Source organism: Urocampus carinirostris, chromosome 3 (assembly GCF_059441175.1).
Source record: "Urocampus carinirostris isolate Australia breed hairy pipefish chromosome 3, RoL_Ucar_1.0, whole genome shotgun sequence".
In the NCBI taxonomy this organism is placed as follows: Eukaryota; Metazoa; Chordata; class Actinopteri; order Syngnathiformes; family Syngnathidae; genus Urocampus; species Urocampus carinirostris.
The window spans coordinates 40,653,934-40,676,909 of record NC_142351.1 but is presented as its reverse complement, the minus strand read 5'-3'; the positions used below and the strand labels follow the sequence as shown (position 1 = coordinate 40,676,909).

The window sequence follows — 22,976 nt, the reverse complement described above, 5'->3', positions numbered from 1 at the left end:
AATGGATGGCTACTGAAATTCTCGTGTTTAGAAGCACTCATATAAAGAGGTACCACTGCAGTTTACTTTTCATGTTCGTCTATTGAGCAATGCGTCTCAGGTTATTTAAGTCTTTCAAAGTCTGTGTTTGCTCAACTTACTTCAGATCAATAATCAATAATTGTGAGGCGGGCGGTTATGCAAATGCACTCCAACATTCCGAATGTTCAAATTATTTTCTAAGGCCTAGCGTCCGGATACAAATAACTGCTGATGCACTGCCCAGCACATGACTAAGATGATGTGACACACGAGGAGCACACGCGCTCAGCTGACCACTTGAGTGGAAAACCATGTTATAAGCCTTTGTATCACAAGAGTGTCAAAGTCAAGAAGTTACAATCAGTTAATCAGCTCTAAAGGAAATGCATCTGATCCAGAAAGCTGCTGATTGAGTTATTGTGAATGGTAACAAAAAAGCCTCGAACCAGGATTTCTGTTCAACATTTTCAAGTTTTATTGTCCACCACAAATTATAAAAGATGATCCTCCACCATTCACCAACACAAAGAAAATCTTCCTAGAAGGGTGGGGTCTGATAATGGGTGGGTGTACTTTTTCGGTCACGGGCCGCATTAGGTTAAAAACTTAGCTAGAGTACGAAACAAAATACAGACTTAAGACATTTTTATTTCTGCCGATAGTCTTGATGTCAATTCCACAGCAACAATTGAGTATAGAATATAAAACAATCCATTTGTTCTCATTTGCATTAATGAATATGCCTGCACACTATGGAGGACATATCCTGCCATATGTAGAGAGAAATTTAAAAAAAATAAAAAATAATAATAATAATAATATATATATATATATATATATATATATATATATATATATATATATACGTATGTATTACAAATACTCCGTTAATAATCCATCCATCCATTATCTGCACAGCTTATCCTCAGTAGGGTTGCGGGGGTACTGGAGCCCATCCCAGCTATCTTCGGGCAGTGGACACGGGACACCCTGAACTGGTTGCCAGCCAGTCGCAAGGCACACAGAGACAGACAATTCACTCGCTCATGCACACTGTTAGGAAATAATAAATTAAAAATGTATCGCTTACCAAATTGTTCGAATTAGTTATCTGACTCCATTAACCAAACACAACCTGCATTCTCCTAACAATTCGTGCTCGTTTCTTTTTGGGAAAATATGAACAAGAGACCAGCATTTCCACACTGGGGCAGATTTAATTTCTTAAATAATAAACTAAGTGAACTCCATCGAATTAACCGAATTAGTGTCGCTTGATTCTCCGTCAAGCTTCCTCTCTCGATTCTCCCTCTCGATCTTTTCAAGTTCTCTCGACCCAAGTCTCTCTGCCGGCTGGTGTACCGGCTCCTCCCGTGTCCGGGCCAGAGAATCCCCACGGGGGCTCCACCTCCTCGCCTTGATGTCTGCGTTCCTGCTTCACAAAGGCCCCTCTTGCGTCGAGAAGCGCTGATTATCATATCATATCAGCCCTTTCTCCCAGTTCCTGCTGTTTTCTGTAAACATCATCCTCCACTAGGTTGCAATGACCTGCCCCACAGCCCTGCCAGTATTTGATCGTACAAAATCCCTTATAGTCAAATGTATAAAATCCTTCAACACCTAGGGACAATTTGGAACGGACAATTAACCTAACAAGCATGTTTTTGGAATGTGGGAGGAAACCGGAGTGCCCTGAGGAAACCCACACAAGCACGGGGAGAACATGCAAACTCCACACAAGAGGTTCGACCTCAGAACTGTGCCGCACACACGCTAACCATTGCGCCGCCGTGCTGCCTATTCCGTTAATAAATGAACACATAAATAAATCATGTAAAATCTAAATATATGACAATGGGGAGCGACGGGTTGAGCTCCGGTCCGTACGTCAGGAGAGCTGTGGGCCATGTAAGCGTAAGATAAAGTAATCTATTTTGTGGACATGCTGTTCGAAGAAAGAAATCGGATATAAGTTGAAATACATCTTTCGAACTTATTGACATCAATTTGAAGGAGTTAATTGGGCGTTGAAAACGTGCATTGACGCCGTGTGACAAACTATTTAGCTTTCAACGGGGGGAGGTCTTTTTCTTCCAGTCAACATCCTCCCTCGCAAGATCTCCCCCCTCTCTGCCGTCTACCGTCGGTGCTGCACCATTGCGATGCAACATTAGCAAAACTTCTCACATTCACACGCATTTCGGCGGGGAGACCCGCTGTCACTTTCTCCTTTTCCCCCACCAACGTTTTTTTATTGCAACATGCCGAACATCGTCCTCTTCAGCGGGAGTTCCCACCACGACCTGTCCCAGAAAGTGGCAGATCGTCTCGGGCTAGAGCTAGGCAAAGTGATCACCAAGAAGTTCAGCAACCAGGAGACATGGTAAGTCATTTTATGTGTTTCTCTGCAGTAACTGGAGGCGAAGGTCTTAGCTTTAGCTCGAAGCTAACAATAGTTAACTAAAATTCGCACATGTGACCAGCTAGCCTCATGTAAACACACAAGTTCGTAAGCTAATGCGTCTATTACCTGACATTTGATTATTTTGTCCACCCACGTGAATGAACGCGACAATATTCTAAATCGGGCTCTGTGTCACATTAACGTTAAAATATCGTTAAACTAATTACATTGGTTGTGAGTTGCAGGTAAACGCGTTAGCGCGTGCTTGCTAATCACTTGCTAGCTGCTTCCCGTTTCAACATGGAGGCGCTAATGTTTTGCTTAAAACGCTCCTCGAGAATCTAATAATCCTGTGAAATAACCGAACGGTGCCATTCAATGTATTATCTAATAATTTGGATTACAAATTATATTAACGTTTAGAATTTCCGAACAAACTAATGGTTTGGGGGGAAAAAATCGCGCGCCACCTCAAGTTGGTCAGAAATCTTATAACAAAGTTGCTATTGCCTTATGTCATTAGCTATTAAATTTGTAAAAATGAACATATAAAGTACTATACTAAGAAATTGCAAGCTTATAAAGCGAACGATAATGTAGCACTAAAAAAGTACAATTTTACAGTATATAATCTCACCCCCAATATTCACATACAGCACTCCAATAATTTGAAGAATTAAGTTTGATAACGTTAAAACTATTCTGAAATTTATTTTATCCATCAAATAAAAATACAAAGAAATGGGAAACTTAACGTGTTGTATAGATTCAGTAAGAACACACAATCTAACATGTTTTAACCAGATTTTGTGAGGACAATATTTTTAAACCTATATGTAAAGATAGATTCACTATGCTTTAATTCTATATCATCATCACTCCCTACTTAAACCCCTCACAAAAAGTACTTTTTAATTGTTTGTATAATTGATCTTTGATTCGAAATTGATTTTTAATATACCATCGCTAAGATGGTTTTTGTCAACTTTGGATATTGAGTAGATTGTTTTACATTCAACTAAATCAGAATTTGAGATTGTTTAGGTTAATGAATACTTGTTTTAATATGGTGTAAATAATATGACCAATTACAATTCCCATAGGTCTTTTCTGTAACTTCAAAACAGATTCTGTTTTTTATGTGTGTGATCCCCGATTTCCACCCAGAAGGTTAAATAAGGATGTAGTCGTCGTTTCAATTCTTACAGTTGATTTCGATAACAACCACGCAGTGACGTAAGAAATTTGCGATTTATTCCAATGTCAAACCATAATTGTAACCTCAGTTTAATTAAATACGCAGTTGATTTAAACCATATTCTACTGAACACATATAAGACACATAAATCAGCACTAAAGGTCTGAGCAGTAAATATGATGTAATTCATGGAAAATTAGAAATAATGGATGTGAGACCTTTCTAATGTGCTTATTTCTTCCAATTGTTTGGGGAGCAAAGTCTGTTTGACTCATTGGGGATAACAACATGTCTGTTTAAGTGGCTTCTTGTTGCACTTTTAAAGAAAGAAAATTGTATTTTAGTGCCATTGTGAAAGCTTAACACACACACACTAATATATATATATATATATATATATATATATATATATGCATGCAACGTTTTCATCTGTGGGACGGTTATTTTACAGTAGATCATTACTTTACAGATAAATGATAATAACTGAAAAAAATAAATGGATGAACTTTAACCTTGTTAACAATGCACTTTCTTTGTACAGTACACCCCCTGGATATGATTTTAATTTGGTCAGAGGTGGGGATTGCAAAGTGAAATAGCCGTATAGCGGGGGATTGGAAGGAACCTCTGGTAATTAGCCAATGCGTTTCGGATCTCTGCACCCCAGATAAAAATAAAAAACTTTAAAATAACCAAAGAGTTCAAAGTAGGTACTCTTAGGTGTAATATACAGGAATATGATTGGATACAATGAAGAATAAATATATATATATATATATATATATATGTAAAAAAAAAAAGACTTTTACTTTTTGGTGTAATGTTACTTGATCCTGCCCAGTGCAGTAGCGGGTGGATGTAGAAGGTGGGAGGAGACAGCGGTGCTGGATTAAGAATGAGGCTTTTTTAATGGTCCCTGTCGCGAACTGGTTAGGGCCCTGGAACTTGGAGAGGTTAGCCATTTGTGTGCTGTTTTCATATTTCTTGATGATCGCTAGCTTGCTTCCATGGTCATGATTTAACTTCCCTTCTTTAGCATCACTGCAAGCCCTGGGAATAGTTGCAAATACATACAGTACAGAAAATAGGTTATTTTATCACTGACACAAAATCCTTTCGATGCACACAAGATTGGGAATTCCATCAAGAAAAGGGAATTGTGGGAGGTAGTTTGCCCAATAGCATTTTCGTGATGCAAGCTAATTGCAAACCAGCATTCTGTTAACCTTCTGGTATCTTGGAGATGTAATTCGACATACGCACAAACATCGCATTTATTTTTTATGCATACAAAATAAGTTGATGTTGTATAGTGGGAAAAGGCCTAAACCAGGGACCCCAAAAACATTTTATTCCACTCTGTAATGTGAAAACATTGTAAGGCGGGAGTGCCGTATCTTGGATCTACTGTACTTTAACCGGTAAACATCATTATGAAATATTATTGAACGGTCTACCTGTTAAACTGAACATATCAAAACGAATGATTATGTGCTGAAGGATAAATCATAAACAAAGGATCAAATGTCTGGTGCTTGTTTTTTCCCCCAAGAGCTACTGAACTCATTTCCCAGGTGTGGAATTCTCACACTGGGGATTGTCTTGCTATTTTCAACTAGGGGAAATCTGTTTGGGTGAAAAACAAAAAAAATTCTCACCCCCTCCTACTGAAAGAAGGTGAGAAGTTTACACTTCCCTTCACAGATCCCACACAAACGTTTGCAGACTGACATTTGCCAGTCAAGGTCTTTGCTTGTTTTTTGTTTTTTTTAACAGAGTGATGTATCGCTCTTAATTTTATCGGACTAACTTCACCTTCACGAAATGATCTCACGCTGGGTTAATGAGGGCCGAGGTTGGTATGAAGAATGATTAAAATTTCATATGGTTATGGAGGGTCTGCGATCACATGACTGAGGGTGAGTTGGAGTGAGTCCAGAGCGCCATGTTCCAAACAGGAATTTTTCACTCATATGTTTGCCGTCCTTTTCAGCTTCGCGCTGCTCGACAAGTTTTTTCTTGACGCCACTGCGTATATGTATGCAAATCACAATGACTTGTTCAGTTAAAATGCGGTAGAGAAACAATTTGAATTTCAATATTTGTCATGCAGAGCTGAACTGAGCAAAAAAACTACAATAATTGAGTATCATTCGCATCAATTTTGGATTGAAATCAATATAAAACTTTTACTTTTTTCTCAACTCAAGCCAAGCCCTGTAAGTGACAAACATTTTTGAATACGTACGGCCATGATTAAAATCCTTTTGATGATGTAAACTATAACCACAATAACAACATAACATTTACAATGTGTTTATTTAATGTCCATCAGAGTCCGATTTATCATTAGACACAACAAAGTTATTTCCCTTGGTGGCTTTATTGCGTTAATTTATATCCTTCAAGACATCTTTGTTTTCTCCATTCTCTAACATTCGCTTCTGGTACCATGAATGAAAATGATAATGGAATCAAATTTGATCTGTTAAGATTCAGCACTCTTACAGGCGAGTTTCGGGTTTGATTCCTATTTTGCGAATGTGGTCGGGGATATTTTTGACTGATCAATCATTGATCAAATACATTAATATGCTAAATGCTTTTTTAAGTTAAAAAAAGCGCATTATACACGGATAGAAATGGTATTTGACAAAAATCGGGGGCTGAATGTATTCGACAAGATTGGTGTTTTATCTCATCTCATTAGCTGCACCGCTTATCCTCAGTAGGGTCGCGGGGTGCTGGAGCCCATCCCAGCAATCAGTGGGCAGGGGACACCCTGAACTGGTTGCCAGCCAATCGCAGGGCACACGGGGACAGACAACTCACTCGCTCAGTCACACCTAGGGACAATTTGGACCGGCCAATTCAGTGAAATGCATGTCTTTGGAATGTGGGAGGAAACCGGAGTGCCTGGAGGAAACCCACGCAAGCACGGGGAGAACATACAAACTCCGTACAGTAAGGCCGGGAGCTGGATTTGAACCCACGCAGGAGGTTCCCACAACCTCAGAACTGTGCCGCACACGCGCTAACCACTGCGCTGCCGTGCTGCCCCTTGGTGTTTTATGATTTGCATAAAAAATGATTAAATGCATATTCATTAAAAAGATGGTGTATTATTTTACCTCTTCATGTCCCTTTTTTGTGTAGTGCATCCGAAAATTAGTGCTAAAGAGAACAAGGAAGAATACAAACTATGGACACTCCAAATGACCAAGCCATACGATTTTTCCTAAAAATAATTACCCCTAGCAGCAAGATGTTGGCTGTATAGGCTCGTGTTATTTAAGATGTATACAAAATGTCAACATACACGTATTTGAAAAATACATGTTTATGTGATAGTTTACTGATTTTTTTTACCTGTTATTTAAATCGATATTGTGTTTTTTTTTTTAAATTAAGATCTTTTTAATCACTATGAATCACAAAGCGCACACACTGTCCCTTTCAATTACACTGTTTTCTTTTGGTCAGAAATTGGTTTGCGTCAAAGCATCTTGATGATGCCAATATGATACTAATATTTGCTTCTTTTTTTTTTGTATCCAAAACATGAGTTATAATTTTACATTAGTAGTCGAATGCAGGCTGTGTCCTTCACGGAATACTTACTTCTTATTTGTGGCAAATGATTTGCAATTATATATGTATACCGGAGCCATATCCCCCTAGTGGGAGGTGGCTGAAGTCAGGAACACGTTCATATTCCTGACTCTTTCTGGGTGATTGATACAGAGGAGGGGATTCCCAGCCCCCCTCGCTCAACCCAACTGATGTGTTGGGAGTCATTAGGTGACCAAACCCCCCAATTCCAACCGCTATACTGAGCGCCAAGCAGGGAGGCAATGAGTACCTATGTTGTAAGTCTTAGGTATGACTTGGCAGAGGCTTGAACCAGCAACCTCCCAGTCTCGGGGCGGGCGCCCTACCCCCAAGGCCACCGAGCTGGTCATGATTCGCAAATAAGAAATTGCGTTTAGTTATAAACGTTACGTTTACTGTAATATCAGTAAAATCGTTGTACACGTAACATCTGACTTATTGCCTACCCGACTTATGACCATGGCCTGCAGGTGCCCTTTTTGTTTTTCCCATTCAATGTCTGGCACTGTAATGTGTAGCAGCCCGGCAATGCGCACAATAATTTTGGCAGCCACCCGGCACAGCAATTTACCACAATGCTCAGTAACAGGTGTTCTAAATATTTCACTGCCAATACTTAATTATGATTATAATGTCATATTTAGCTGTGATTAGATTTAGATTTTTGGCCATGATTATAGCTTCATTTATTTTAACAGTGATTTTTAACTTCATTTATTATTGCAATGTACTGTACCTTGTTCTTTGCAGCTAAATATGACCAGTGAACAGTGCCCTAAGTAGTCAAGAGGAATCTTTGCACCCTCTGTGCATTAGTCTTATTTCAAGTCATGTGTACTTTACAACTCTACTCTGAGTCTGACGTTATCACTAATAGTGGATCAGCGATACATATATTTTGCTGGAAATTTCTACTATGCTTAATTTTCTGCTATGTTTATCTGTTTTTCACCCAACAGTGTGGAGATCGGGGAGAGCGTACGCGGAGAGGACGTGTACATTGTGCAGAGTGGCTGCGGTGAGATCAATGACAACCTCATGGAGTTGTTAATTATGATCAACGCCTGCAAGATTGCTTCGTCGTCCCGTGTCACCGCCGTCATCCCCTGCTTCCCCTATGCCAGGCAGGACAAGAAGGACAAGGTAAGGAAAGGGGGTGGTTACATTTTATTGTTTGCTGTAGTGATTAAGAAAAGTTATTTGTTTTCCTCCCGGGTAAAGTTCCTTTAACATCGAATTGACCTGTGCATTCCGGTTTCAACAGTAAGCCTTTTGGGAGCTGACAGCTCTGCATCACCAGCACCCATTTAGATAGATAGATAGATACTTTATTCATCCCCGTAGGGAAATTCACACTTCCAGCAGTCTACCCCGTTGTTTATTAACAGATGAACATGATGCCCTAGGGGTGCTTGTAGAGGAGAGGATGACGTCACGCCAGTCCAAAAGTTCGACATTCCTGCGGCAGATGGAAAACTTTTCTTTGTGAAAATCCAGGGATACACCACCTCGTGTTAGCAAGTCCGCCTCCTCTCCGATTCCCCCCGGCTTTCGTGTCTCTGTTTAGCGGCGTTGAAGCCGGATTGCTCCGGGTAGCTCCGGGTGGCTACACGTTAGCGTCCGGAATGCTAAACGTGAGCCCAGTTTCGCAAAACACAGCAACTGCGCTCCCTGTGCGCTTCGATGTTTTCCACCCGCACTCGATGATCTTATTTGGTCGTGAGTTCGCATTTACCATGATTACGGATGGTACCGAAGACTTATAACGCCGCTAGCCGCTTCGCTAGCCCCGGCTCTCCTTCCACGATAGGCCCCTTCATCACGCCGGCAAGAGAATTCTTCAGGGCAAGGAGTTGAAATTCCTTGAATACACGCATTTATTGTGCGCTAAAATCCATGTCCATAGGATAGAAGTAATCCATAGTGTAGTTGTCAAAACGGGAAGAAAAAACACCGAAGATAGGAGCAGACAATAAAACAATTGGGCAGCTGCTGGAAAAGGCAGCCGCTCGTGGCAGCGCCGCTTAGCGCAACTAGCCGACTGACCGATTTGACTGTTATGGCAACAAAACGCAAACATCTGGTTTGTTGTCGTTAAAATGCTATACACCCATGGTCTAGGACATCTGTTCTGGAGTATGGGGTTGCAAAGTGAAATTGCAGCATGACGGAGGATAGAAACCTATGTTAAGTACATCCGAACCCCCTTTACCCCTCAAATAAAAACATTAACATCGTTAAAGTGTAAATACCCGCATTCCATTCGTTTCAGACTATAGGCCGCACATGTCTATTACCCCCACCCAATTCACTTCCAAGGAAAAAACATGTTTTACATAAGCCGCATCTAACTGTATGTCGCATGTGCCCATGTTTTTTTTTTTTGACTTTTTACATTGCTCTAGATTTTCCCGCTGGCTTTTTTCAGTTAACTTGCAGCAACTCTGTTTCTCCCTTTATAAGTTCAGTTGCTTAAAAGTTGTATCATATGCTATCTTTTTTTGCATTTTCCATCATGAGGTTGTTTATGGTAATTTTATTAATGTACAAAGTGCGTTACTGAACATTTACCTTCTTTTATGTTGTCCCTGGTGCCATGGACACATTAGCCCTATTATTTCATAAGTCTACGGGTTGAGATTGTGTGACAAAAGTTGCGGTTTATTGGCCAGAATTAATGGCTTGATTAGATTAATGTACTTGTATGTGTTTGAAGTCAAGTCACCTTTATTTGTATAGCTCTTAGACACAAAATGTCTCAAAGGACTGCACAGGCCACAATTACACCATCTAACTTGATTAAATATGAATTTAATCAAATACACATGTAAAGGAAAAAATAATTCTTATTTACCTTGGGTGGGACATGATTCAAGCTGGTAAACCTGAGTAGCGGGTTGATGCAAGGGATAAGAGAGACGGTGGATCAAAAAACGATTGAAAAACGTCCACTTGCAAGGATTGTAATGCCTTTATGAGATTCATTTGCTTTAATCGCCTTCTTATTTTTATTAGTCCTGATCCTTTATTGGTTAAGGTCATGTAACTTGTCAAGGTTAGCGACTCGTGTGACTTCTTAGTATTCCTGAAAAGGTCCAGCCTATTTCCCATGGTTATCGTCATTCGCTTTACCCTTTAGCCTTTTGACCCATAGCGAATAAGTACTGTATTAAAAAATGGTATTGTATAGCTGGCTTGCAAATTTTATATAACGAACATATATTTGAAACTAAATGAAAATGGAGAAGGGCGCCAAGATCATTTTAGTAGAAACATCTTGCATCCTTTTAAATGTTTTTTTTTTTTCATTGAACATTGCATAATTATGAACAAAATTGGGATGAAAGTTGGACCTTTTTTATTGTTAAAATGTTTAATCATGAAACTAAGTTAATTTTCAATGGAACAGAAAATCCTGCAGAAGTAGAGGAGGAAAAAATATAAAAATATGATAATGAAATGATAACCCCTAAAAATGGGGCGGATTATTAAGCATATTATATTTCATTTTTTTATTGGGAATGTTGATCATATTCAAAGATTTACCCCAAAAAGAAATTTGTTGACTAAATTTTGAAAGGTGAGTTTACATTATTGATATATTTTTGTGGGTTTAAAAAAACGCCACACATAAAATGAAATCTATTGCCCTTTTTTGTATCAGAAGTCCAAAAATAATATGATATTTGGTGTTAGTAAAAGTGTATCTTACATACATGCATTTATATTTATTTTTGTTGTTCAAGTTTGTCAGACACCTGAATTTTTTATTGTTTCATACTATAGAACATTATTTTGTTTTGTGCACTAATTTTTTCTAACTTACCAAAACTTCCATATTTGAATAAAAAGAGTGACATTTAAAAAATTTACAATTTTTTTTAATTTAAGAAATCCAATCCATCGATTAATGGACTGATTAATCGATATGAAAATGATAGTTGATAGCATCTCTGACACCAATGTATTTAACTTCAGTGCAGGCGGCGCTGGGCAAAGTAGAAAGAGTGTGCGCATCTTGTCCTGTGTATAGCTACTGCCCATCCAATCAAATTGCTCTAGGTTCTTTTCTACAGCCTTCGGGTATAACAATTGTTGGAGTTAGTTTGTTTTGTGAGTTTCTTTATAAAGTGTCGCAACAGTAAACCAAAATTGTTTAATTTAGCGATATTTAGCGATCGATAGCCAAAACGGAATCTGCTGGTGTGACACACTGACGGCAAACTGACGTTTAAATTGTGTCCAATGTACTGGGCCAAACCATGTGAATATCAACATTTCCTCGGGTTGGCATGTTTAACAATCGGCTCAACATGACGCAATTTATTAAAATTTGCTCGAGTCCTATTTTATCCCAGAGTCGTATGTACTCATGAAAGGAGCCATGGGTTCCCGACCCCTGCTATAGCATATTGGCATCATCAAGATGCTTTGACGCAAACCAATTTCTGACCAGCATTTCAGATGATTTTATATGTCGACCAGTGGCACACAGCCCTCTTAGACGTAAGACTCCATTTGCAAAAACCACCGCCAAGTTTACATTTCCAGTTTTTGGTCATACAAAATAATTTGTTGATGCAACTGTATAGAGGTGGAAATGCTGTAAAGAGGATCCCAAAACACATTCCACACCAATGTGAAATCGTTGTTCAGGCCGGGTTGCCTTATCTTGGGGGATTACCGTATAACTTCCCCCTTACTCTATCTTGTCTTGTTAGAGCCGAGCCCCCATATCAGCCAAGTTGGTAGCCAACATGTTGTCGGTGGCTGGCGCTGACCACATCATCACCATGGACCTCCATGCCTCACAAATTCAGGTAAAAATTGATGGTAACTTGCGTGAATCATTTGCTCATTTGATCGAGCAGGGCAGTTGGACTCGGCAGCAGGGGCATGCGGAGAGCATTTTATAGCACAGGAAAAATATCGTGCAGGCAGACTTCCACTGCACCCAGGTCCTTGCGCAGGAAGTTTATGACACCCTCCTCAGCCCATCCAGCCTTCATCATTTGTTGGAAGAGCATTACACCCTCCTGTCCCCTTTGCTTGAGAAGAGTCTCTTTGGAACCTCTTCTCAGTAGTTGACCTCTTCTCAGCAGTCGGAACTTCATTTTTCTAGTGAAATAAATGTAAAATTGGTCAAATGAACTAAAAACATCGTTTAAAGATTAGTAGGGATTTGTGCCGACAGGCTATACTTGCCCAAGACACACCACATGATGTGGTGCACCTTCGACGCTAGCGGTTTAGGGATCCATGAACTGTGGTTCATAATATTGTAGATAGTAATGGATATTACTAGAAGTTTAAGAATTAGAAAAAAATAGCTTTTATCCTGCTAACAATCTTTTAGTTATCTAATAAGGCAGAAATGGACAATAGAAAAAAACGTTTTTAAAGAAATGCAATTTTAAAAAACACCTTTGAAACAATGAATCTTATTTGATAGCAATTATTTTTATAAACAGGTTATTAAAATTTGCAATATTATTTAATGTGGCAAAAAATGTGATCCAAAGAAAAACATCGAAATAAGAAAAAATATCGTTAGTCATCGATATTATATGAAGTGGCAGAGAAAAATATACCAGAGTTAAGAAAAAAAAAGTGAAGTAATTCTTTAAACAAGCAATATTATAAAATATGTAAAAAATACAATAATATGATTATTTTTTTAAAGCAATGTAATCATCTCATTAGCTACACCGCTTATCCCAGCAATCATCGGGCAGGGGGACACCCTGAACTGGTTGCCAGCCAATCGCAGGGCACACGGGGACAGACAACTCACTCGCTCATTCACACCTAGGGACAATTTGGACCGGCCAATTCACCTGAAATGCATGTTTTTGGAATGTGGGAGGAAACCGCAGTGCCCAGAGGAAACACACGCAAGCACGGGGAGAACATACAAACTCTGCACAGGAAGTCTGGAGCTGGATTTGAACCCACGCAGGAGGTTCCCAAGACATTAACTGTGCCGCACGTGCGCTAACCACTGCGCCACCGTGCTGCCCCTCAATGTAATCATAATGAGCAATATTATTTGACGTAGCAGAAAAATTTCACCCAAGAATTAATGAAAAAGATGTTAAGGGGGAAAAAGCTTCCCTAGAATAAGCCTTTTCAAACTAGAATCTGAAAATTACTACATAAAAATTGGCTAAATTCTCGCATCTTTTATATAAAAGTGCTTACTTTAGTAAATGTAAATGCATTTATAGTGCTTTTCAAGTCAATGAAGAGCTACCAAATGCTAAAAATGTGCTTCACAAGGACGTTATGACATATATCTCCAAGGAGCCAGGAATCTAACCTGCGACCTCTTAACCCCTAGATGAGCGCTTTACCTCCTAAACTACTGCTGCTCTGTTATCCATCCATTTATCATCTGCACCGCTTATCCTCAGCGGGGGTGCTGGAACCCATCCCAGCTACCTTCAGGCAGTGGGCTACGGACACCCTGAACTGGTTGACAGCAGGGCACACAGAGACAGACAATTCACTCACTCATTCACACCTAGGGTCATTTCGGACCGGCCAGTTAACCCGAGATGCATGTTTTTGGGAATGTGGGATGAAACCGGAGTGCCCGGAGGAAACCCATGAAGGCACGGGGAGAACATGCAAACTCCGCACAGGAAGGCTGGTAGCTGGATTTGAACCCAGTACTTCAGAACTGCTGCGAACGCGCTAACCACTCACCCGCCGTGCTGCACCTACTTGAATTAGGATCTACTTTATCTTACCGCATTTCTTTTTTTTTTTTTTTTTTTTCTCAATATTTTAAAATAAAGAAAAATGTATCTTATAATAAGGTGCATTCGTTGCCAGCACAATAAGGTGCTTTTGTTTTGTTCGGGAGAATTGTTTAAACTTCTACCTGTTGTTCCAATTTTTGTATCCCTTGAAGGGCTTTTTTGACATCGCCGTGGACAACCTCTACGCAGAGCCAGCTGTCCTGCAGTGGATTCGGGAAAATATCCCGGAGTGGAAAAACTGCATCATTGTGTCTCCTGACGCTGGCGGTGCCAAGCGGTAAGATCTTTCCCTTGAAGAGGTCCAATTACGCACCAGAATTACTGCATTTCACTTTAAGGCTCACACAAAAACAATAGTTTCTACAAAATGTGTGTGCTGCACGTAACGACCATTTTAAAGTTTGAAATCAAATGGGTTCGACAACTGATTTGCTCTTCGGACTCCATGCATTTTATTTCTAATACATCTGTCAAGCACCATCTGGCTCAAGCTCTTATAGATAAATATACACTTATAAAATGTGAAATGCACGTCATTGTAACCGTATTGGCTTGAATGTTACTTGAATCTTACCGAGGCGGGTCAGACTCAATCTTGTATCCGACTGTTCTCTTTAAATGGTAGTGCCTCACTGAGGTACTTCCATGATACGCAAGTTCTGCGCTAAAAACTTTGTGAAGAGGTCTTTTTACTCAACGTCTCCAGGCTAAAATGCTCTCGAACCTTGGAAGTTTTTGGTACGCATACTTGATGTTTACTCCGTCATTTTTGTATGTTACAGCTCGAGATAGAGATGCTATTGCGCTTAAGCAACCCTCGCCAGAAATTTCATACATATACAGATGCCTCACTCTGTTGAAAAAAAAAAGTTCTGTCCACAATGGAATTAATTTTCGACTACAGACGCTGCCCTACTTACGAACGAGATTGTTCGCAAGTTGAAATTGTTCGTTAGTTGCTTCAGTGCTATATTTTGCATGTATAAGGTTTATATAAGTATGTTAAAGGCTTGTATAAGTAACCTGTATTGTTTTCTACAAAAAAAATAAACATTTCATTAAATAATATGCTCTAGAAAGATAAATTTAGTTAAGTGCTTCAAGAGGTCCTCCTCTGTCGTAAAAAGTGGCCGAAAAAAAGCGTTCCGACCATCTTCTCAAACACATCAAGCTTTCTTAACCCACTTACGTTTCAAAATAAACGGCTCGCCTCTTTACACTTTTCACCAACTACATTGAACGGAGGCACGAGATATTGAACAATAAAAATGTCAAAGTTCTTGGCGCACTGGAGATGTAGACATAGACAGTATAGAATGTTTACACACAAACCAGGAAGAGGAAGCAGATTTTTTTACGTCCGGTTGGATGCTGGGTGACCTCTCACAGCGCCTCACGCCGGTAGCGGCGGAAAGAAGCACTACAGTAATGTCCTGTACTCGGAAAAAGGTGCACACATAATCCAAAATCTAACTTACAGCAATGTCCTTATATTTTTCGACATCTCGATAAAAGATGACCAATTTTCGTAAGTTGAATGGTCTTAAGTAGGTGCACGTCCATTTTTCTGTTACTGATTTATGTCCATATCGTCGACTAGTTGTTGACGCTCAAGTTTTAAGTCAGACATAGTACAGGACACCATGAGAATAGAAAGGGTTAAGTGTGGGCGATTGGATGTATATAAAGCCCGCGCCCTATTATTAGGTGTGCCTTCTGCGTGTTACTTGGACTTTCAGTACAGTGTGCCTAGAGATGTGAAAATATGGTGGCATGTGTGCCATGTTCGCCTGGTGTCAGTTTTAAAGTAGTCCCTCTCTTCCCGTGGCTGCAGTGTGACCTCCATCGCAGACCGCCTCAATGTGGACTTTGCCCTAATTCACAAAGAGAGGAAGAAGGCCAACGAAGTGGACCGAATGGTGCTGGTGGGGGACGTCAAAGACCGCGTGGCCATCCTAGTGGACGACATGGCCGACACTTGCGGCACCATCTGCCACGCTGCTGACAAGTCTGTATTACAAAGACCAGTTTTTTTTTTTTTTTAATTCGCTGTCGTTTTTGACATTTGATTTTTCTCGCTTTAGGCTGATAGACGCCGGCGCCGTCAAGGTCTACGCTATCCTCACGCACGGCATTTTCTCGGGCCCCGCCATCTCCCGCATCAACAGTGCTCCCTTTGAGGCGGTGGTGGTGACCAACACAATCCCGCAGGAAGAGAAAATGAAGGCTTGCCCCAAAATTCAAGTACTTGTCGACTCATTTTATTGCTGCATGCAAATACAGTGGTACCTCTTCATTTGGGCGAAATTTGTTCCAGGATCGTGCTTGTACTCAAATTGCTCGTGTAATGTGCAAATTTTCCTAGTATGAAATTATTGAAAACGAATTTGCCCGATCCCGACCTCCCAAAAGCATTCAAGTCAACCCTAAATAGCTATAAAACCAATAAGCGTTTGCCATCAAGGGAGTCGCTGTAACTGATGTGTGTGGGTGGTCCACAGCCATTTTTTTCTAAATAAGCATTTTGCTACAAATACAAACCAGCTCATTTTAAATGTAATATCATATTTTCAGACTAGAAGTTATTTTCATAGTTTGGTAAGGGGTGCAACTTGTACTCCAGTGAGACTTGTATGTGACATTATTAACACATTATAATATTGGTTTTTTTTTTTTTTGGTTTTTTTTTTGGCAGTATATAATTTCACATGTTGTTTTCACACCAAACCTCAAGAGCGCCCTCTAGAACTGTTGATAATTTCAATCTTGATAGAGTGCAGTTCTGTTCAGGCGTACAGTTTTGGCAAAACAAGAGCCACCAGGATAGTGTTGTAAATCGCCTTTCTTCCTCCGCATGTTCATTTACATTCAAGTTATAAGATGATAGGCTTGTCAAAAACAAAGCTGGAGAGATGAGCGGGTTGTTCAAAGTTTTTATTACAGAACATTCCGTGCACAGATGAGTTGCAGACAACGGTTGAAGCTGGTCGCAAGTGCAATGACAAAGTGGCTTACGATCATTCTTATATCCAAAGGGGGTCCAGAAGCTGACATGAAACCAAAACTTCAGTGGTGGAAATTTACCACTGCTCACCAAGCCTAAAGTGTAGACTCTAAATTATCCTAGCAGGTACTGATATATTAACAATCAAGGCCAATTCTGGCTACAAATCAAGGCACAACCGAAATAACAAACTTATATAGTCACCACTAAATAATCAAGTTCTCAATTAATAAGATATACAATAATGACTAAATATCGGTAGTGACACACTTGGGTATTACAATAAAAAGCCTACATTTGCCAGTTTCTCTTCCTGTTATTACTGTTTAATATCCGAAATGGGTTTTTTTTTCCGCTTGTGTTTGAAATGTCCAACTGCATTTGAATGCACCTCTCAGCTTGCAGAATGCTTTCAATATTCATGTTTTTTTAGTTACTGTTTATCTTGAAAAACCCTTTTGTCTCATTCTTTGACGTCCGTTGTGGTAGGTCATCGACATTTCCATGATCTTGGCCGAAGCCATCAGAAGAACCCACAACGGCGAATCCGTCTCCTACCTCTTCAGTCACGTACCCTTGTAAAGGCCAGCGGAGAAGGAGTGGGGTTCCTTTTCGCTCTCCAGAAAGATGGAGAGAAACCTCACGCCTGCCCCTCTTTTCAGTTATTTTCCTTTTTATATAATTTGCTTTTAGGGAAGAACCTATTATCCATTCCCTTTAAATACATTTTAATATGGACTCCTTCCCATCAAGTATTGACAATTCTTAAAAACGCATCGTTGCAGTTTAAGTTTGACTGATTAAACCCGTAAGTTGGAGATGCTGAAATAATAATAATAGTATTCGTCATCTAGCTTACAGCCATGCCAGGTGCATTTTTGTGTTATTTTTAACTACAACAGCCTTTTTTTTTTTTTTTTTTTTGTACATCAAGTCAAGCAGCATTTTCTGACAATAAATCGTTGACAATACCTTTAAAAAAGGTTTTCTTGTCCTTGTTTCATTCAGTTTTTATTTATCTTATACTACTACAAGTAGGACACGTTTCATTTATTGATCAGTTTTCGCTGATTGTTAAGAAGTTGTTCAAAATCTTGCTGAAACAATATTTTAAAAAGCTAAAGTTAGGTGGTCCAAATGATCACGTCTGCAGTTGAGAGGTCTCGGGTTGGAAACTGGTTTAAATGATTAACAAATGCATAAGAAAAGTGGACTGTGGGGGGAAAAAGACAGACTGGTCTATTTTAATGTATTTTTTCTCTTTTTAATACCCATTATCACAGTAAAAAAATGAAAAAAACATAAATTTTTGTTTAAATTTCAAGCACTGTGGGGGTTAAAATTCTATTTTCACATAATTCCTTTTCTGTGTTTTCATTACAGAAGATTAATAAAATGCTCTAAATGATTATCTGACAGAAATGTCACGCTATGACGTGGAACAAAATTTATTGCATAAGTTCTTCATATTTTTTTTGTCATTAAATATTATTGGAAAAAAATGACATCAAATATGTGTCCGCAAGTCTTTTAAAGATCTATTTTTATGCAATAGTCTTCACTTTTTTGTCAGAAAAAATAGGGGGAAAAAGCAATGTCTGACATTGTAAAAAATGGAAAAAAAAATTGTATTTGATTTTTTTAATTACACAAAAAATGCTTAAAATGAAAGACTATGACGTTGAAAATTGCATGCTCTGCGAAAAAAGACTCGAATTTTCTCATTTATTTTTATTACTAAAACATTTACAATTGCTGACACTGAAAATTCATGCACTGCATAAAATTATTTTCTTAAATCTATTTTCCCGTATTTTATTTTAATTTTGTTTTAATTTGTCGGTTTTTTTTAACAGAAAAAATGCTTGAAACGGGCAAAGTTGACATCTGAAATATAGCTTGGAATATCTAAGAAAATATATTCCGAAGAAAGTTTTAACTTCAAAATTAAGTATAGAGGTATTTAATCGCTCAATTTAAGGAAATTGTACTTGTACTGATAAAGATGGGGTAAGAGAGTACAATTAAATAAATCGTCTTCAATATGTCAAGTCACGTTTATCTGTTTACCCTTTAATCACAAGGAGGCTCAAACGAAGTGAACATTGATAACGAGATTAGACGTGGCACTCCAGGTTAAACGCAAGAAAAGACGAAGGAAAAACGATATACACAATATATAGAATTTAAAAAAAAAAAAATCTACCCGGAATCATTTTTTTGCAGTTTGAAAAGATGTGTTTTCCACATTTAACCGCTAGGGGGCGGCCCGCGCTCATACTATTCTCCTGCAAGTTGCATTTTTAAGAATTTTGATTTCGAAGAATCAAATCCTTTAATCTGAAGTCAAACTTGCGCCAAAAACAAACTGACCCTCCCAAAAAATCAGTTTATCCCTTTCCTTTAGATCCTTTTCCTATAATTCCCCAAAATGTCATTAGCAGATTTTACCACCAGGGGGAGCCGCTTTTGACACAATGACGTCAGACCTCATTAACATATTAGCGACTATATATTAGCTTTCGCCGAGCCGCGTCTCGCTTTCTACTGTTGCATCGCTGTGGAGCAGAACACTTAACAACCCGAACGTCCCCTTTAAACGACCCATTGGTAAGCACCGTCTGATTCTCTATTCGTCTTTGTCAGCCGTTTTTATGTTTAATATTGTTTTTTTTTTTTTTTTTTTCATTACGTCATAGAAAGCATCTTGGATTAGGTTAAGAGGACGGGTGAATAAGTCGTGCGCGCGTCCTTTGTCCGTGGGGTGACACGCGCACACACACGCAGAAAAAGAAAGTGTGTTGCTTTGTTGCTTAGCCCCTACCCCCCACATTAGCCGCATTTTGCTACCCACGGCGATAATGGATTTTCCAATAGACAATCTTTGATGTGGATGAGGGACTGGGCGGTGGCTATTTAAGGTGGGGGCGGTAGGTGATGGGTGTGGAGCTCCTGCGTGGATTTAGCCAAGATAAGAATTAAGTATTGGATATTTGTCTAATATGCCACTGCTAGTGTTGAAATGTCAGTTAGTCGTCGTTTGTAAGGTTTTTGTTTTCCCTTTTGGTCTCTTTTGTTTGCGTTATTGCGTCGAGGTTATTGTGAGATCCACGCGTGGGTATATTCCAATCGTGGTGAACAAAAAGAGGACATAAGAAAGTCATGAGAGCATTTTAATGAGAGTATTTTGGCCAACGCCCTGATTTCGCAGCTATGAAAGAAGGGCGTCAGGGGCGTAGGAAGGGGGGGGGGCTTAATTTCTCAGGAATAATAATAATGGCTCCACTGACTTGTGTTTCTTCTTTTGTGGTTCCTCAGACGCGCCAAAATGAGTGACAAACCTGACATTTCGGAAGTGACCAGCTTCGATAAGAACAAGCTGAAGAAAACGGAGACCAAAGAGAAGAACAGCCTGCCAACAAAAGAAAGTAAGTCCCTCTGTCCGTCTTATTTCAACTCTCTCCTCTGCCTTCTTTCTCTATAACTCATTACCTGTTACTCTCTCTCTCCCTTTGTCTGTATTTCTACCTCTCATTTTCTATCTCTATTGCTCCTTCCCTACTTCTCTCTATCCTTTTCTCTATCTCACCTTCTCCAGCTCATCTCTCTCTCTCTCTCTCTGTCTCTCCTTACCCTTCTCTGTCTCTCCTTATCTCTCTCTCTGTCTCTCCTTTACCCCCCCTCTCTCTTTCTCGCTCTCCTTAGCTCTCGCTCTCTCTCCCTCACTAGCTCTCTTCCTTCCATCCCTCTTGCCACATCTCCTCTTTTCAATCTCTCTCTGTAGTCTTCTCTCCTCTCTTTCTTTGCCCTCCTTATTTCTAATCATCTCCATTTAATTCTCTGTCTTGCTCCTCTCTTATCGCACCCCCTGTCTTTAACTTTTTTCTCTCTACCCTTCACTTTCGTCTTTGTTCTATCTCCTTCACTTTCTCCCTACTCTCTTTATTGTCTCTCTTACTCTCTCTTTGTCTCTTTCTCATCTTTTATTTCCACCTCTCACCCATCTCTTTCTATCCTCCCTCCTCCTTTCTAACTCACTTCTTTCTCTCTCATTCTCTCTCAGGCTCTCCTTTCTATCGTTCGCCCTCTCTTATTTCTCCCTTTCCTTTTCTTTCTGGCTTTTCTTCACTCTATCATCCCCTTTGTCTCTGTACTGCTCTTTCTCCTCTCTGTCGCTCCTTCTCTATATCCTTCGGTCTCCCCTTCTTTCATTTTTTCTTTCTCGCTTTCTTACTATCTCTCTCTCTCTCTCTCTCTAACAGTTTTCTCTTTTCTCTCGCAGCCATCGAACAGGAGAAGGCGGCAACAACGTCGTGAAGCCCCTTCGCCATGACTTGCACCCCCCCTCACAAACATCCCCTTGCTCCTTCACCCCCGCCCGCCCCTCCCTCCCTCCCTCCCTCCCTCCTTCCTTCCGTATTGCCTTGTTGTGCTCCTCAGTCACTCCACACCGTTATCATTTTGTGACGGAAAAACCACAGAGCCACCACCATAACCGAGCCACGTGCTGCCATCTTGGAGGGGCGGGAAACCCCCACCCAGCCCCGCCCCCCTGCCAACGCTTCACCGCCCCAACACCCTGCTGCTTTTTTTACGTCAAGCTTTCCCGCTGGTGTCGTGGACGTTTCCAATTTTTTCGGAAACGCACAAGTTTGTTTGTAGGCCGTTAATTCATTCAATGCCGGTGAGTCCTAATTCTGGCACTTCCGCAGCAGTCAATGGCACTGAATGTGTTAATGACCACCCACACACAAAGAAAATTGTCCTATGTATGTTTCTATTTCTTTTTTATGCACACGAGATAATAAAAAAAACCTCAATGTAAGCTACTCGTGGAAACGAATGGACCTTTTCCGTGTTTGGAATATACTGATCGGCCCTTTTGTCTGAGTAATTCCCAATACGTTGGGTCACCCTTAAACAAAAGTCAATTGAGTCCATGTGCTTGATGGTTGGAAATTTTTTATTATTTTAGTCCCAGCAATGATGTTTTGTCGCCACAATCCATCGCAAGGAATGGAAAACAGTGAAATGTTGTAATAAAAAAGGTTTGTTACTAAGATGTTTGCTGAGCGTATTTTGCAAGTTGTGAGACGTTTGTTTGTCTGCTCTTATCGCATTTAAAGATTTATTCATATGGCCACGAGTTTGGTGTGCATTTCTACATAACTTTAGTTATTACTGTGTTATTACTATGTTATTACAATGTCGTGATTGTTTGAAGGTTGAAATAGGCTTTTTTTCAGAACAGGTTCAAAAGCTACTCCAGTGTTCTTAGGGTATAACTGGGGTTCTCCGGAACCACTTCAAGTTTTCATTGGCATTTTAATTAAGCTAAGGCAGCCATATTCAAATTCCAGCTTGGGGGCCAGTTAAGGCTCGTGAGCAATTTTTGATTGGTCCGCTGCTTCTGTCATAAAATGCATATTTGGCTCACCAGTAATGTTGACTGCGTTATAAAATACATTTGTGCACACAAAAATCACCATTTCACCAGATGATGGCAGTAGCCCTTTGGCCACCTTTCCGATGGCTTTCTGTGAGAAATTTAGGTGACCCCATTTTCAACATGGCGACTGTAAATGAAAAAAGGAAAGTTGACTGTAAGGGCCACCGCTTCCATAGATAAATTGGAGTATTTTTTTCACCGAAATCCGAAACAACTGTCTTTGCCTAATTTTCCAAGAGACTGTGGCTGTTTTAAAGAATTTTATATCAAGAGGCACTGCCAGATGTAACATGCTGACTCCAAAAAGCTAACTGGAAATGAATGCTGTGAAAAGGTGAAGCAACTGGAAGCTTTTTTAACAGCACAGCAAAGGTTTTTCATGAGACCCAGCGAGTCCAATGAAAATGCTACAAAGGGGAGCTACGAGGTCCCCACGCTGATCACCAAGCACGTTCACATAAGTTGAATTTATAAGACTGTTCAAAAAATACCAGGTTGAATAATTGGCCCCTCACACATTTTTA

At 39.8% G+C, this 22,976-nt stretch overlaps 2 protein-coding genes across 2 annotated transcripts; both read left to right on the top strand.

Annotated features, from left to right (window-relative positions):
* The first annotated feature begins 1,943 nt into the window (after nucleotides 1-1,943).
* On the top strand, nucleotides 1,944-18,400 carry LOC148369706 (ribose-phosphate pyrophosphokinase 2). Its single transcript, XM_088331844.1, has 7 exons — nucleotides 1,944-2,404; nucleotides 8,195-8,378; nucleotides 11,957-12,055; nucleotides 14,152-14,276; nucleotides 15,834-16,007; nucleotides 16,084-16,243; nucleotides 17,493-18,400. The coding sequence occupies exons 1-7, from the start codon at nucleotides 2,283-2,285 to the stop codon at nucleotides 17,583-17,585; spliced, it is 957 nt and encodes a 318-aa protein (XP_088187970.1). The 5' UTR covers nucleotides 1,944-2,282; the 3' UTR covers nucleotides 17,586-18,400.
* A 1,077-nt stretch (nucleotides 18,401-19,477) lies between these two features.
* LOC148369705 (thymosin beta-12) lies at nucleotides 19,478-22,063 on the top strand. The gene is made up of 3 exons (XM_088331843.1): nucleotides 19,478-19,613; nucleotides 20,322-20,431; nucleotides 21,286-22,063. The coding sequence occupies exons 2-3, from the start codon at nucleotides 20,332-20,334 to the stop codon at nucleotides 21,318-21,320; spliced, it is 135 nt and encodes a 44-aa protein (XP_088187969.1). The 5' UTR covers nucleotides 19,478-19,613; nucleotides 20,322-20,331; the 3' UTR covers nucleotides 21,321-22,063.
* Nucleotides 22,064-22,976: the final 913 nt, after the last annotated feature.

Coding starts and splice junctions, on each gene's coding strand:
- LOC148369706 (XM_088331844.1), top strand. CDS start 2,283: ATGCCGAACATCGTCCTCTTCAGCGGGAGTTCCCACCACGACCTGTCC. Junction 12,056..14,151: donor TCCATGCCTCACAAATTCAG/GTAAAAATTGAT, acceptor TATCCCTTGAAG/GGCTTTTTTGACATCGCCGT. Junction 14,277..15,833: donor GACGCTGGCGGTGCCAAGCG/GTAAGATCTTTC, acceptor CCGTGGCTGCAG/TGTGACCTCCATCGCAGACC.
- LOC148369705 (XM_088331843.1), top strand. CDS start 20,332: ATGAGTGACAAACCTGACATTTCGGAAGTGACCAGCTTCGATAAGAAC. Junction 20,432..21,285: donor CAGCCTGCCAACAAAAGAAA/GTAAGTCCCTCT, acceptor TTTCTCTCGCAG/CCATCGAACAGGAGAAGGCG.